Genomic DNA, 16,667 nt, shown 5'->3' with positions numbered 1-16,667 from the left:
GCTCTTTGATTGTCTAACACTTATGACCCACGTTTCTACTCTAATTCAGGCTCCTGCAATATTTCTTACCTTTTGCATTTTGGAACTCTACAGGTTCTGAGATGACTCTATACCTCTATTATGACCTCTGTTAAATAATTTTTACTTTCCTATATTTTAATTGCTTTAATCATGACTCTAAGATATTTCTCTAGTGTCTCCCTTTGGGTTTGCACTGTACCTACTTTACAGATCCCTTCCTCCTGATAACCTCATTATCTCTTTCCTCCATGCCTGCTCCTCACTGTTAGGCATTGTTGGAAGAATAATCTAAACACCTAAAATTCCATGCTCATTGACTCCCATTACTGCTCAGCAAGGACTTAATTCATCCTTTAAAAAATGTGTCATGATTCCCACAAAAAATTAGTCCTAAAATTTTTCATAATACTCAAATCTTATATTCTATTATTATTTTACTTTCAAGATCCTAAGGTCTTTAAAAATTATTAAATTAGCACTTAAGCTGCAATTATGAAGAAACTAACTTGAACTAATACAAGAAAAAAAGGCAAATTTAGTGTGCAGAGTGTCTTAGGAAATATGAGGGAAGTCTTCAGGAAGAACTAGAAATTTGAATTGGAAACCACTAGTGATGCAATTAGTATTCACTTCCTATCTAGCTCACTCTTTGTGCACTTGCTTCATTTTCTTTCTATGCAGATTTTTAATCCACATTGAAAAACTCAACTGCCCACAGCTCTCATACACAGATGCTGATTTTATGCTTTATCAATCTCAACTCCAAATTTCTGGGTGAGAGAATCTGGGCTAGAGTGCATCCAGTGTGTCCACCCCTGGATAGGGCAGCAACGGTTCGAGGAGAAAAGATCATTCGCTAGAAATATTGCTACCAGGAGACCATCCCTTTTGGCAGGACAGAGAATAAGAATGGGTAGTCATCTTGTTTTAGTTTGCCAAAGGGCTGTGAAATCTGTACCAGAATCTGATGGCTTTTATAATGGGGATTTATTTAGGGTAAAAGCTCAAAGTTCCAAGGCCATGAAATGTCCAAATCCAGGCATCAGTAGAGATGCTTTCTCACCAAAGTCAGCCACTGTTGATCCTGGTATTGTTGCCATGTGGTGAAGAAAGAAGCCTGCCAATCTCGGCTGTGGTCTCTGCCTTCCCCTCCAAAATCTACCATCTCTTGAAGCTCAGCTGTGAGCAATCGGGCAAAGGGCTTGTCTCTTTCAGGGGCTTCTTTTTTCCTGCAGTCCTCTCTCTCATATGGCAGAATCAAATAAGGCAGCTTCCTTTTCTTGTGTCTGTGTGTCTGTGTCTCTGTTTATGTAAAACCCAACAAGGGGCAGAGACTCTACCTGAGTCATGCCTTACTGACATAGTTTAGTCGAAACCCTTCAGCTATATTATCAAGTAATCTAATCAAAGCCTCCCCAACTGAATTTAATGCAATCAAAGGGTATCACACCCAGAGGAATAGATTAGTTTAAAAATATCATCTTTCTCTTTTGGAGATTCATAAAATAAGCTCAAACTGCATACATCTCATACCTGTAATTCTTCAGCCTTAAACTGTAACTCAAACACCAACATTTATTTCCAAGTGCTTCTAAATTATCTCTTACCTTTGTTTTTCCACACTGTTGCAAACTCAACATCTTTAAGACAACATTTGGCAGCTGCAACGTTCTATCCAAGTTTTCCTTGATTTACTCTTAAACATTCCCAATACCTTAGCCAGAGCTACTGGTTACAGCAGCACAAACTGTGTATTGCACAGGTCCAGGAGGCACCATTTACATAGACTATAACAATGTAAAGGGACATTCTGGAGCACAGCAATATGGTTGTCCTGACCATTGGGCTGCTTAGATTCTTACCTGGGTTATTGCAATGACTGCCTACTGGTCCCCATGTCTCCTTGATTATGTTACCATGGCCTAGAGCAGAATAAACTTCCAAATACATCATTTGGATCTTAATATTCCTATATTCCTATATCTTCAATTACTCTTAAGAGCTTGAAGAATTCAATTCAAATTTCTTAGCCTGCAGTTTATGGTCTTTTCTGATAATGCCTCAAAGTACGCTACTGTCTTATCTCCTAATACATTCACCTTATACTACAGTTGCATTGGTCTACATGCTGATGCTGAACTCATACAGTACTTTTCCTTTACTGTGTCTTTTTTCTGTCTAATTCTTTTGCAAGGAATGAGCTCATGAATAACTAAATCCAGCCTTCAAGTCTTAGTTCAAATCCCATCTCCTTCTTGACATTTTCCCAAGCAAGGAAAGGATTGACACATTCAATTCTTACTCTCTAAAAACATTTTAACCCCTCTTCACTTGTTTATCAAATCTTGCCTTGCATTAGTGTTCTGGTCTTATCCCAGTGAAGTATTATAAACTCCTTGAGGACAGTGACCATATCATTTACATCTTTAATTGCTTGAAGTTTCTACCACAGAATCTTTCATCTAGTACATATTTAATAGGTATTAGTTGTTTGTGTTCTTTATTTACTGTGTGACTTTAGGAAAGTGGTTTTACCTTGAGGCTATGTTCTAATCTAACTAATGGACTGGTGTGAAGGGAGGCTTTGATGATGGTGAAACTTAAGTACACCATCTCTCTTTGCCTTCAGATGAAGTGAAGGACATAGAATCAGTTTGAAAACTATTAAAAAGTCACATAGATATGAGGTGTTGACAGTATTGCTAATCATTCCAGGTAAGTTTAAGCAAGAGTACTGCATCTGGGCTGGAATGAAGTGTCCTAGCAGAAAGGATCCAGTAGAAGGCTGGGCAATGGCTCCTTTCGAGGCAAAGAGAATAGAACTGGAGGTTTGCCAAGAGTCTAATTCCAGGACTGAAATCACAGCCTACCCATGCCAGACAACTTCTGTAATCTCTTTTTCTAGGAAAATGCAGAGACAAGGTCACAGAACATGAACTGGGGAGACTTATGAAGTAAGAGTGTTTAAACATATGGTGACAACAAATCCTGGAGAAATTCCCTCAGCAGAACAAAGAGGAAGGGGGCTGTTAATATAGGATTTACAGCCTCCACAATGATTGATAAGGAAACAGGTGACTCATGGAGCAAGTGTAGACCTTAGTGGAGATATTATTATCTCCATTTTCCTGATAATGGAATTGAAATTCAGCAAGGTAAGAGTAATGAGCCTAGGAAGTAATGAAGTTGAAAGTTAATCCCTTTTCTTTGTGACTCCAAATCTCATGCTCTTTCCACTATAGTGCGCACCATGTACGTGATGTGGAAAGAGATTAGGTAGTAACTTGACCACAGTCGTCTGCCTCGTATGTGACAGAACTGGGGTTCAAATAGGCAGTCTGACTTTGGAGTCCATGCTCCTTACTTCTATGCTCAATAACCTCTTACAATATCAGAATGAACTAATGAGTATGTGGAAATCTAACATTTTTTCTTTCTACCATTGTTATCCCTTCTTCTCTAGAAGAACTCATTCTATGCTTTTTGGGTGGGCTTACTCAGCTTCTGTTCTAGGCCATAGATGCCAATCAGTTATCCATGCTCTTAGACCAAAGATTAGTCAGGAATAGGCATATGACCCAAACAGGGTTAATCAGTATTTCTCCATGAGACTTAATGTGTGGTCTTTCTTTCTTTGAATTCTTAAAAGTTATATTGCCTATGAAGGCTTGATGTATCGATGGTGTTTCTGATATCATATGGAGAGGGAATTTTGAGAAGTTAAGCAGAACATAAAGATAGAGAAAGGACGAGCATACAGAATATCTTTTGAACTTCTGGATCTAGCTGTACCTGGAATTCCCAGTTCCCTTTTATGCTAAAACCAGTTTGAGTATATTTCTGCCATTTATAACAAGAGTCCTGAACCATAAACAGATATTTGGATGTTGCAAGAGGTGGGCCTGAAAATGTGGATTTGGCAGTGGAGAACTGACAATTTCTGTTATGCAATAGCATGACTTCTGGTTAAATTGTCACCTTGCTGAGTCTTGGAACTCAGACAATAGGCCAATGAAAGCTGGAGCTTTTGGGGTCTTAGTAGAAAAACACTGACTTTTAGAGTTTGATGACTATTTTTGCAGCTTTAAACCAGGTCCTTAAGAAAGATAAACACATTTGTTGATACTGGGCTATTTGTAAGTAGAGAGGTAAGATGATACCTAGCTAAAAAATAGGTACTTCTGCTTCTAGAAAGCAATTCAAGAGGGCAGAAGGTTAGATCTGAGCTGTGCAGAGCTGGAAAAGTCAGTTCGAATAAAGCAGGAAGGTAAAAAACCTAATGGGAAATAAAATTGGGTTTTGGGAGAAATCTGGTTCTCAAGATTCCTTCTGAAGTTGAGATCTCAAGCCATCCAGACAAAGTTGAACCATCAAATGGAATGCAGGCTTGGGACAAGGAGCATCTCCCTGTTTGCATTATCTCAAATCTGAGCCAAGATTGAATCCATTAAGCTGAGAGCTGGGCAGATGGGCAGAGCAAGGAGGCTCTTTACGAATAGAAACCCATAGGCCAAAGATTAGGTACACAAGAAATGTGATCCTGGAGGATTTCTAGCTCATGGAGCAGACCAAATGTAAAGAAAGCCTATCAAACTTTTAAGAGATATTTTCTTCAATGAAATCTCACCTGACCAAAAAGGGCCTATGGTTACCAAGGCAATTGTGAAGCTTCTAAACCTGCATCTATATGACACAGAAGGCAAAAAGAGACTCTTTCCCAGAGTCCATCTTGAATATGACCAGAGAGAAGAGTCAACAAGTAAAGCACTTCGAGAACAGAATAGAGAGCGACCAGGCTGACTGCCTGAAAGAACTCCCACCACTGCAACAGCAGGGCGTTCTTGCTCTTCCTGACCAGGATTTACCTGTGTGTAAGTGGCCAATTTTCTCAATCTCCCCTCTCCTCAATAACAGTGTAAAGCAGTTACTGTTCTTCAGCATTACATACTGGTTGTGTTTTTGTTGCCTAGATTAACATTGTGTCCATCGATAGAGAAATTTCAAGGCAGTGTTGTATTTGAGCTGGAAGAACAGATACCACCTAGGTGGAGCTGGATGCAAGTAGGTGGATCCTTGGAGTTGGATCCAAAAACCTGAACATCCTTTTGGTTGCCTCCCTTGGGAAGGAGTGGAAATTGAGTACATTTTAAGCTGTATATTTTATTGCTATATTATGTTGAGTAGGGACGTTTTCATGGCCATAAATGGAAGAAAAATACAACTGGATGTCAGCCAGCTAAAATGTGGGCAACAATTAGGAGACCATACATTAGTTTTACAGGAAGAGTTTAAAGTTGTAAAACATGATATATATGATATATATATATAAATTTTAAAACAAAACGAAACATGATATAATAGAAATTACATTGGATTAAGGACTGAGAATCTTGGAATCCAGATCTGAGCCAGCTATTCATGATCTTTCTGGGTATTTGTGGGCGGGGTCAGTACATTCTGATCTACCATAACATAATATTATAACATTCTGTGGTGCTAAATAAGGAACTAGGTTCATACCCATCACTGCTGATTTACAGTTGCCTAGGCACAGAGGCCTAACCTTTATACATCTGAACTCACCTTCAGAGCCATGGGCATTTCGATGATGTAAAGATCCACATAATCTAATTGGAGGACCTTGAGTGTCCTTTCCAGGGTTGGACGAACCATCTCCGGAACAAAATTTGTAGCCCAGAGCTGAAAGAATTAAATGGGATAGACAATTAAAGTCTACACTATTTTACAATCATAGTCTTTTTTTTTAGCAAGTCAATTTTATTGATACATATTAATAAAACATACAATTTATCCTAAGTATACAATCAATGGGTTGTGGGGAGCCGCCCGGAGCTGCGTGCATTTGCGGTCTCCAGCAACATGGCGGTTTTCATAACTACGCCTACTCCACCCCTGTGCTTCCGCCTTCTTCTTCCCCTTTCCCTAGTTTCCCGGGCAAAAAGTGTCGCGCCTGCGCAACAAGATGTTGAAGCCATGACCAGCACTGAAGACTCACAACCTATAGCAAGTGGTGTAACAGCATTTTATTGCCTTATATGGAAGAGCCGCTTCATCAGCCTATCACCCCCTGCTAATACCCTCCCCTTAGTATATATTCTGATGCTCTACCCTCAATAAACGGAGACTTGATCAGAATCCTGTCTTGTCTCCGTTTCTCTCGCCTCTTGTCCCCCAATTCCCACTCCCTCTTTCAGGTGCCGGTTCATTTGACCTGCGGGCCAGGTCAATTGGCGCCCGAACACAGGGACCTGAAAACGAGGGATCCAGTGAGGAACGTTGACAGACAGTCCGGCCGGACCAAGTGTAATGCCCAGAAATCAAGAAGGAGAATCAGAGAGTAATAAGAGGACGGCCATGAGGGAACCTGCCTCCCGGTTGCGAAGCCTCGGTAAGTGATCAGCGAATATGGGACAAGCAATGAGTGAGCACGAACTTTTTATTAAGAGCCTCGGAGAGGCATTAAAGGCGAGAGGAATAAAGGTTAAATTTAAGGAGCTAATAGAATTCTTTAGATTTTTGAGAGAAGTCTGTCCGTAGCTTCCTCAGGAAGGGACCATAAATGAAAGGTGGTGGAGTAGAGTTGGGGACGCTCTATAAGACTTTTATAAAACCTTTGGCCCTGAGAGAGTTCCCATAACCACTTTCTTCTACCGGAATGTTATCAATGACCTCTTCGTGATCTGCCACACCAACGTATTGGCTGCACAAGTAGTTGCTAAAGGCGAGGAACTCCTAGCACAGGACAGGTGTAAATCCCCCCCCCGGCAAAAAGTCCTGCTAAATACCACCCCCCCCATTCAGACTCGGTGTCTATTAAAATAGATAGCGATGATGAGAGTGCCCCTTGCCCTTGCTCTAAGGGAAGAGCTGGCCCTAATCAGAGGAGGAGAGTTATTAGTAATCCAAACCCTAGCCCCGAGTATGGATTCCGATAACTTCAACCCTGAGGCTGAAGAACGCTCTGTTGGTTTCCGCCCACCCCCATATGCATCCCCCGCTTCTGCCCCCGCTAGCCTAGACCCCAATGCAGATCTAAAGTTATGGCTCTCTCTTTTAAAAGAGAGAAAGGATCTACAATCTCAATGCGCAACTCTGCAGCGTCAGCTCAACTTAACCCCTCCTCTAAAAAATCCCCTAACTGCCAACTTCCGCAAACCACCCCTTTTTTCATTCCCTGTTATCGAGAGGCCTGGGAGCCCTAATGAGGCTGGTGAGGGGAGCGAGGTTGCTGCTGAACCTGAGCCTGAGCGCATCTATAACCCTTTCCCTTTCAAAACCTTGAAGGAGCTTAAGTCCGCGGTCACCACCTATGGCCCTACTGCTCCATACACCCTCTCTCTGTTAGAACACATTGCTGATGGCTGGCTCACCCCCCATGACTGGCACACCCTTGCCCGCTCCACTCTCAGTGCAGGAGATTATCTCCTCTGGAAGTCAGAATATTGTGAGTTTTGCAAGGAAACCGCACAGCGGAATCTCAGAACTGAGAATGGGTGGACCGAGGACATGCTTCCCGGCGCAGGAGATTTTAAGCAGAACTCAAATCAGTTGCATTATGATGCCGGACTTTTCGAACAAGTCCGTGCAGCAGCCCTTAAGGCCTGGAAAAGACTGCCTACCAAGGGACAATCCCTTACCTCTTTAACTTCTATCCATCAGGGCCCCAGGGAACTATTCTCCGACTTCGACTTCGTAGGTAGACTTTGCACCGCCACTGAGAGAATGTTTGGTGATGCAAATACTGATGCTGACTATGTAAAACAACTTGCCTTTGAAAATGCTAATGCAGCCTGCCAAGTGGCTATCCTGCCCTATAGAAAAAGGGAAAATCTCTCTGGATACATTAAGCTTTGCTCAGACATAGGCCCCACAAAGCAGCAGGGCCTGGCTATAGCTGCCACCATAAGGGAGGCCACCTCTGAACAGGCCCAAGCCTTTGCCGCGGCCTTGAGAGAAGTGCTTCCATCCCCGGTGCCCTGTGCACCTAGGGCCTGTTTCTCTTGCGGCAACCCTGGCCATCTAGCCAGAGATTGTCGTCGCTGCCCCCCTGCTAGCCAAAAGCCACCCCCCTTCCCAACTCCTGCCCCCGTTGCCACAGGGGCAGACACTGGGCTAATGAATGCAAATCAAGAACCGATTCAGGGAAACGGGAGGAGGGGCCAGCCCCAGACCCCGACAAACAATCAGACTTATGGGGCAATCAGCTTTGTTCCCGCCAGCGGCAATCCATTTCTGACCTCTGTAGAGCCACCTCAGGGAGTGCAGGATGGGACCTCTGTACCTCCTCCCACACAGTACTAACACCTGGGAGTTCAAGCCCTGCCTACAGGCGTGTTTGGCCCACTACCAAAAGGCACTTTTGGCCTCATCATTGGGTGAGGCAGCTCCCTTATTAGTGGCCTCCACATTTCCCCTGGAGTTGTGGATAGTGATTTCACCGGAGAAATAAAAATTATGGCTTCTGCTCCAAAAAGCATTATTTCCTTCCCTGCCAGACAGTGGGTCGCTCAACTACTAATACTCCCCCTAATACCCACCAACACTGCCGTTGATAGTGATCTCAGGGATAGAGCATTTGACTCCTCTGATGCATACTGGGTACACCCCATCACCACCCACAAACCTACTATGTCTCTTTGGCTTGACGGTAAACAATTCGAAGGCCTAATAGATACAGGGGCAGATGTTACCATCTTAAAAAAGGCTGATTGGCCATCCACCTGGCCCCTTTCTCCCTCCTTAACCAACTTCCAGGGCATTGGGCAAACCTGAAACCCCAAAAGAAGTTCCAAGCTCTTGACTTGGAAAGATAGGGAGGGAAATCAAGGAACTATACAGCCCTGTGTCCTCCAAGGGCTCCCTGTCAGTCTGTGGGGAGGAGACTTACTTGCCCAAGTGGGACTCTGTATGGGTAGCCCCAACGATATAGTCACAGCTCAAATGCTTTCCCAGGGATTTAAGCCAGGAAAAGGCTTAGGAAAGCTTGAGACAGGCATTACTCAACCCATACCGGCCACAGGACACACCCACAAAAAAAGCCTGGGAAATTTAGCCTAGGGGTCATTAATCTTCCTGTACTCCATGCAGACCAAATCACTTGGCTTTCAGATGAACCTGTATGGGCCGATCAATGGCCTTTATTCTCAGACAAGCTACAGGCCGCCCAGCGGTTAGTGCAGGAACAGCTAGCAGCAGGACACATTACAGAAAGTGACTCTCCCTGGAATACTCCTATTTTTGTCATTAAAAAGAAATCTGGAAAATGGTGATTATTGCAAGACTTAAGAGCAGTAAACAAAACAATGATACCTATGGGAGCCTTGCAGCCTGGTCTTCCAACCCCTGTAGCCATCCCCTTTGGATATTATAAAATTATCATAGATCTAAAAGATTGTTTCTTTACTATCCCATTACACCCGGTGGATCAAAAATGCTTTGCATTTAGCCTCCCCTCTGTGAATTTCAAAGAACCTATGAGGAGATATCACTGGAAGGTTTTGCCCCAAGGCATGACAAACAGCCCTACCTTATGTCAAAAATTTGTGGCTACCGCCGTAAGAGAAGTAAGGGCAATGTGGAAAGACCTTTATGTTATTCACTACATGGATAACATTTTAATGGCTGGTAAAAAGGAACAAGATGTCCTAACATGTTACCATGATATGAAAACAGCCTTAAAGGCACACGGGCTTCAAATTGCCCCTGATAAAGTACAATTACAAGACCCTTATACCTACCTGGGGTTTCATATGGCAGGAAATAATATAACCCCCAAGGCCAAGGTATAGTCGAAAGAGCGCATCTGTCTCTAAAAAACATCATAGAAAAAATAAAAAAGGGGGAGTGATACCCCGTCAAAGGATCCCCCAAAAATTTATTATCCCACTCTCTCTTTATTCTAAATTTTTAAAGCTTAGATCAAAAAGGACATTCTGTGGCTGACTGCTTCTGGCACCCTAATACCAGCACAAACCATGCCACCATCCTATGGAAAGACCCAATGGATAATACCTGGCATGAACCTGATCCCGTCCTAATATGGGGCAGAGGATCAGTTTGCGTCTGTTCCAAAGAACTAGATGCAGCCGGGTGGCTGCTGGAACAATTGGTAAAACAAATAGATAATAACAACCTATCCAGGGTAGAGAACTCTCCCTGAGATGAACTCTGCTTTCTTGAGGGAGAGCAACCAACGCTAAAACCCATGCGGCTGTACAGCCCCCCTGGAATCCTTCTGTGACGCCGGCACTCCGAGTCTTTAGCACAACCTAAGAGTGTATCAGCCAACGCCACACACCACATCCACCAACGCCAGCTGCTTGCGTCTGAAGAGCCCATCCTTGCTACAGCTCCCTCATGTTTCTCTCCCCCTCTTGCTTTCACCTCCCCAAACCTCCATTATGAAACCGCAGTAAGAGAACCCGGTGCGTACCGCACCTCCCTCTGGCCTCCACACATTATAACCGAAATGGGAGCACCCTGACTGCTGGCAGCGGTTCTTAAATACATATGAACCCTGTCAGGTTCTGAGGTGATGAACTGGATAGCCAATGACGGGCAACTGGGCGTGATGGGTTCCATGGCAGAGCCACCTAAGACAGAGACACAGCCTTTCGCCGCTGTTGCATTCTCCATGACGGATAAGGCAATCCGCCTAACCGTTTGCATGCCCCGACCTAAGACAGGCACAGTTCCCTCCGAACTCAGGGTGCTTCATAAAATATAATAAAGAAGGGGGACCTGTGGGGAGCTGCCCGGAGCTACATGCATTTGCAATCTCCAACAACATGGCGGTTTTCATAACTACGCCTACTCCACCCCTGTGCTTCCGCCTTCTTCTTCCCCTTTCCCCAGTTTCCTGGGCAAAAAGTGTCGCGCCTGCGCAACAAGATGTTGAAGCCATGACCAGCATTGAAGACTCACAACCTATAGCAAGTGGTGTAACAGCATTTTATTGCCTTATATGGAAGAGCCGCTTCATCAGCCTATCACCCCCTGCTAATACCCTCCCCTTAGTATATATTCTGATGCTCTACCCTCAATAAACAGAGACTTGATCAGAATCCTGTCTTGTCTCCGTTTCTCTCGCCTCTTGTCCCCCAATTCCCACTCCCTCTTTCAGGTGCCGGTTCGTTTGACCTGCGGGCCGGGTCAATGGGTATTTGGTATCATCACATAGTTATGCATCCATCACTTCAATCATTACTATAGCATTTTCATTATTTAAATAATACTAATAATAAACAAAAAATAGGCAAACAAACAAGAAAATTCCTCACTTCTCAATCTCTCTGTTTCCCTTGGTGTACATAGCTGCTATTTCTGGCTATTCTTGCACAATTATTTATTTGTTTATTAAGCAATTTTATTGAGATATATTCATACACCATATGATCTATCCAAAGTGCATAATCAATGGCTTTTTTTTAGCTGTTCAAAGTCCTTTTTTCCTAGTCCTTTTTATTTACAAAACACTTATTCTCATTTTATTCATTCCTTTAATTTCCCAAATATATGTTTTTGCTGCAGTATCAACTGGGTATAGGATGGACTGATAACTCTTGAAACCCAAGATATTATTCTGTCAGAATATAGCACCAGAGATTTAAAGATCTCTCTGAACCACAGAGCAACTAAAGACAATTGTCTTCCCCTGTCCCATGCTCATTTCTTAATTGACCCTCAGAGCTTTCACTTATCCAGATGTATAACTAGGGACCATACATCTGACTAACTACTTCTGGCCTGTTTTGGCATTTTGTGTGAATGTAGATGGCCCATGTGGATTTCTTGGATAAGTAAGGTTATATTACTTGACCTTGGTGGAGGGTTCAGGTGTTCATTTCATTATTCATTTTCCATCTATTTATGTATGTATATATAACCTAAGTATATATATATGATTTTTCATTGCACTCTTTTATGTATGCTGTACTTAAAAATTGTTTGTCTTTTTTGAAAGAAAGGTAAATCTAAGATGACGCCAAAATCTCTTAGAGTAGAATTGTCAGTATTCTTGTGTAATTGGGGTATTCATTACTTTGGGAGAAGTAATAACACTGTAACAATTAGCTGAGGGGTGTGGGAGAGTGAAAAAAGGCATTTGAATAGGTGTAATTACCTCAAGAAATGGGATCAATTTCTGGAACCTATGGGTTTTGTTTAATAAAAGCAAAAAACCCCGCAAAAACCATAAACCAAAGACACAAAGTGAAAAAAGCAAGCTGTGTGGGCTTCTGCATGGGCATGCACAAATAATATTTTAACTTAATTTACTATAGAGTCATTTCTCAGTCTAGTAGGTGTTAAAGTTACTATATAAAAAGAAACTCATCAAATTATTCTTAAAATTCCTTTAATTTGCTCAAAAAGTTCAGTTCACTGGTTGTATATATAGCCCCATATTTATAGATTCATGATGTCAATAATGGGCTGTGGGTAATACAGCAAACATATGCAAAATATATTTTGACAGTATTGACTTAAATAAAGAGAAAGTGCGTATCTACTTGAGTTCACCTAACACGCAGTTGCTATGGCTCCACAAGGGTCTTTTCACTGCAGCTCAACTAGCACATGAGCGGTGATGCAGTGTTGTGGTTAAGTGCATATGCTGGTGTTTGATGGCCAGGGTCAGAATTCCAGATCTGCCACTTAATACCTGTTTAATACCACTTAATACTTAGTTTCTTAGGGCTGTTATAACAAAGTACCACAGACTGGATGGATTAAAACAACAGAAATTTGTTGTCTCACAGTTCTGGAAGCTAGAAATCCAAAATCAAGGTATTGGCAGGACCATGCTTTCTTTGAAGTCTGTAGGAAAGACTGTTCTATGTCACTTCTAGCTGCTGGTGGTGGTTTGCCAACAATTTATGATGTTTAAAATGAAGATCACACTGTTGTTTAGATTCTCTGGTTCCTATGAACCCTCAGCTCTTGTTTATATATAATGCCAATAACTTCACATTAGATACCCACACCTGTCTGTTTGAACTCTAACACCATGTTTCCTTTCTATGAAATCAGCCAGGTTGGTAACATTGCCTTGCTTTGCCCTGAGCTTCAGTAGGTCTTAGGTGTACATTGGCTTTTCTGTGTTAGCTATTTTACAATTTTCTCTAACAGCACTTGCTGCAAATGTAATCTGCATAACTTTAAACAGGATCAACTGTTTCCCTGTCTTACCCTTATGAAAACTGCTTAGTTGGGCACAGGACAGAGGCCATATAAAATTCTGGGTTCACACACGAGCTGGTATGAGGAGGGGAATGAGCCATATACCATGCATGAAAAAAGTTTGTGGGTATAATTATACCATGTTTTTTTCCCTCAAAATATTTTTCTAGCCTTGAATTCATTTTATCTTCACTATCCCTGTGAAATAGGTAGGGTACATAGGAGGAGAGGTTGGGTACTAAAGTTTTAGGCCAAAGACTGATATTAATACAAACCATTTACTAAGTGTAGAACCTTGAGATATCAGTTAACAGCTCTGAGATTCATTTACCTCATCTGTTAAATGAGAAGAATAATATCTATGCTGCCTACTTCATAGAATTGTTGCAAGGGTCAAATGAGAATTCCCACCCTAAATTTATATATAGTAAAGCACTATACACTTGTTTATTAGTCCTTTTTCCTTTCTTTTGAAAATCCTACAGCCAGATGGTTTGTTTTATTGATCATTTATTTTCCTCATTGATTGACTGATATTATTAAGAAGTAGTACTTTTCCAGGTATTTTATCACTGTTGCTAGAGAACCTGTCTTTATTTTTTGGTCAAAACCCACAGAAAACAAAATGAATCCAGTGAAAGCGGGTTTAACTGGCAAAGGCCTTAGCATTTGCTGGAAACTGAGATCAAGTGATTAATAAGGCCATTTTAGTCAGTCATGTTGTCAGGAATGTGGCCAAAGACCTGTGCCTCTTGTAATCACAAGTCTGTTTTTGGAGAGGGATTCCAGATACTGTTGAAAAAACCAAACATGAGTAAATTTCTTTTACTAATATGAGTGCCTTCTACATGAACAGCAACAGGCTAAGTGCTGGGTGTAACACAGACGATGATTTGAAGTTATAAGGCCTATATGGAAGCAATTGCAATATGGAATAGGAAAGGATATGCTAAGAACCATCTGAATAACAAACTTGGTCTTTGTGGATTTTAGAAGAGAGAAAGATTTGGCTTCTTTAATCAGTCAGTATGACAATCCCTTTGTGGGTAAGACAGGTAGAAAGTATTTCTGACAGCCTACCCTCAATTCCCCTCCCCACTGGGATTAGTATTCATATTTATGTCAGTAAACTAGGTGACTGCCCTTTGTTTTGTCCTTTTAAACAGAACAGCACCATGTGGGTTCAATAATTATACTTTTAGGTGCAACTGACCTGCTTAAACTGCTGTACCAGATAGTGCTGTTTATGAATTCCAGCACTGAATGTTGCTTCTGAATGTTCTCATCAACATTTCTATCTAGGATTTGAATGAACATAGTACTCAAGAAGATGGTTAATGGAGTAGAAGAAAGATTCCATCCGTTCAGTTCTTGCTATGTTTCACATTCCTTATTTATAAAATGGTACTTTCATATCTTGCCTACCTCACAAAGTTGTCATAAGGACCAAATTAAATATAATGGTTCTTTGTGTTCTATTACTTTAAAAAATTTAAAAATATATAATGGATTTTTAAAAAATGCATTCCCACATCAACTGAAGTAATCATATAATCTTTAAAATTTATTTTGTATAATAAATTATGTTGGTTAATTTTCTAATAGATTAAATCCAATTTGATAATGTATTGCCTTTTAAATCCATTGCTGCATTAAGTTTGATAACATTTTGCTTAATATTTCTGAATGTATGTTCATTGAGAGATTGGCCTATAACTTACCTTTCTTGTACTGTCCCTGTTGGATTTTGGTATTAATATTAAGGTTTTGCCAGCTCATAAATAAGTTGAGGGGATTTCTTCTTTTTATAGTCTCTAGTAGAACTCTGTAAATGGAATTTTTTTGTTCCCTGAATGTTCAGTTTTACTTGCCAGTAAAGCACACAGAACTGGAATTTTCTTTGTGGAAAATTTTGACTACTGGCTCAATTTTTATAATTATAAAGCTCTCAGGTTTTTAATTTTTTAAGTTAGAGAGTTCATTTTGGTAAATTAAGTTTTTTAGGAATTTGTCTAATTTATCTATGAACTGGAAACCCAGAGTGCAACATTACAGGGCCCAATAATTGTGTACTCAGCTAATATTTACAGATATCCAGAGAGGCAAGATGCATAGTATCAATTTAGGGTCTTATTACCATTATATCTCTGCTCATGAGCCCTGTGCATACAGGTTAACATCAGACCTGAGATAACCCAGGTTTATCTAGGAAAATGGCCTACAGGGAGTTTTGCCTTCTTGGAAACTATGGAGTTAGGATAAATGTGAAATGTTTATCTGCCTTATTTACTATGAAATCCTGATCTAGATGTGGGAAGTTATGAGTGGCCACATGGGCCTTGAACATACATTACTAGGACAATATAAAATTTGGTTGGAAATCCAGACTGCCATTTCTGTGTCAAAGTGACATGCACATATCTTAGTGCTTTTTGTGCCAGAGTATGTGACCTCTGTAAAAGAGAGAGGAAATCCTGTGCACTTGGTTGCTACTGGGCTTCCCAAAGAGATGAAAATGCCACATATGCTGCATTTCCTTTCCGGCATTCCTCTAGAAAGCCAGGTAAATGTAATATCTCATGTCACAAGTCTGCCAATTTGAACCCATATCCACTGCTGTGTTGGTATAGGCCTTGAGGACACAAAATCATTACAAAATCTCAATGACCTGACCAAGGAAATAAAACCCTGCCTTTGCATTTAGTCAGCAGGACAGCTGAAAGAAGATGCAGACTACACATATGTGAGCTCAAGCTGATGTTTCCTCTTGGTACCTGGCACCTTCTGTCTTATATTGGCAGACATGTGGTGGCCATAAGGCCTGGACACTGCCACAGAAGAGTGGCTGCAGTGAGTTGAGTGGACCAATCTTAACAGTTGTATCCACCCTTACCTCCCACTCTCAGTGCTAAATTGTTCCATGAGGTCTGTTGTACTTGATTGCTGGATTTTTACAATTGTTAATTGACTTAGTTAGTAAATCTGACTTGTCTAGATCTTAGAAGGAAAGTTATATTGGTTTTGAAAAAAAATTATTATAACGGAGGGTTAAAAATTAACAAATAATTATGATTATAAAAATCATTATATAGATGCCTTTATATTATAAAACAGCAAAAGGTTAATATCTGAAATTGCTGAAACTGGCTGGATTTAGCCTAGACCTTCTACTGTGATGGTCATTCTAAATAGGTTTCACCTTGTTCATTCACGGTTAGTCTAGACTTAGGCTCATCCTGGTGTATACCTACTATTGAGATAATAATTCTAATTTGACCTTATCCTTGTTTATAGATAAGGCTCATTCTTGCCTATGCTTATTATTATGATGGTAAACACTCCACTCTCCTGTTTAATATCCATATGGAAAATCTTGTGACTGACTGCTACTCTGTACTTTCCTATCCCAGGAGCCTGATCTCTGATAATGTTTGTAACTTTGTGAC

At 41.1% G+C, this 16,667-nt stretch overlaps 1 protein-coding gene across 5 annotated transcripts in view; it reads right to left on the bottom strand.

Moving 5' to 3' along the window:
* The window catches only part of AKR1D1 (aldo-keto reductase family 1 member D1), a 67,524-nt gene that overhangs the window by 34,897 nt on the left and 15,960 nt on the right, over nucleotides 1-16,667 (bottom strand). For all 5 annotated transcript variants that reach the window (XM_058297434.2, XM_058297433.2, XM_058297431.2 and 2 more), the window contains exon 3: nucleotides 5,605-5,721. In XM_058297434.2, the coding sequence (XP_058153417.1) occupies nucleotides 5,605-5,721 (117 nt within the window). The remainder of the gene's footprint in view (nucleotides 1-5,604; nucleotides 5,722-16,667) is intronic.

The sequence above is a fragment of the Dasypus novemcinctus genome, chromosome 5, assembly GCF_030445035.2.
Source record: "Dasypus novemcinctus isolate mDasNov1 chromosome 5, mDasNov1.1.hap2, whole genome shotgun sequence".
NCBI classification, from domain to species: domain Eukaryota; kingdom Metazoa; phylum Chordata; class Mammalia; order Cingulata; family Dasypodidae; genus Dasypus; species Dasypus novemcinctus.
Note: the sequence above shows the minus strand (reverse complement) of the source record. Positions and strands in the feature narration are given on the sequence as shown.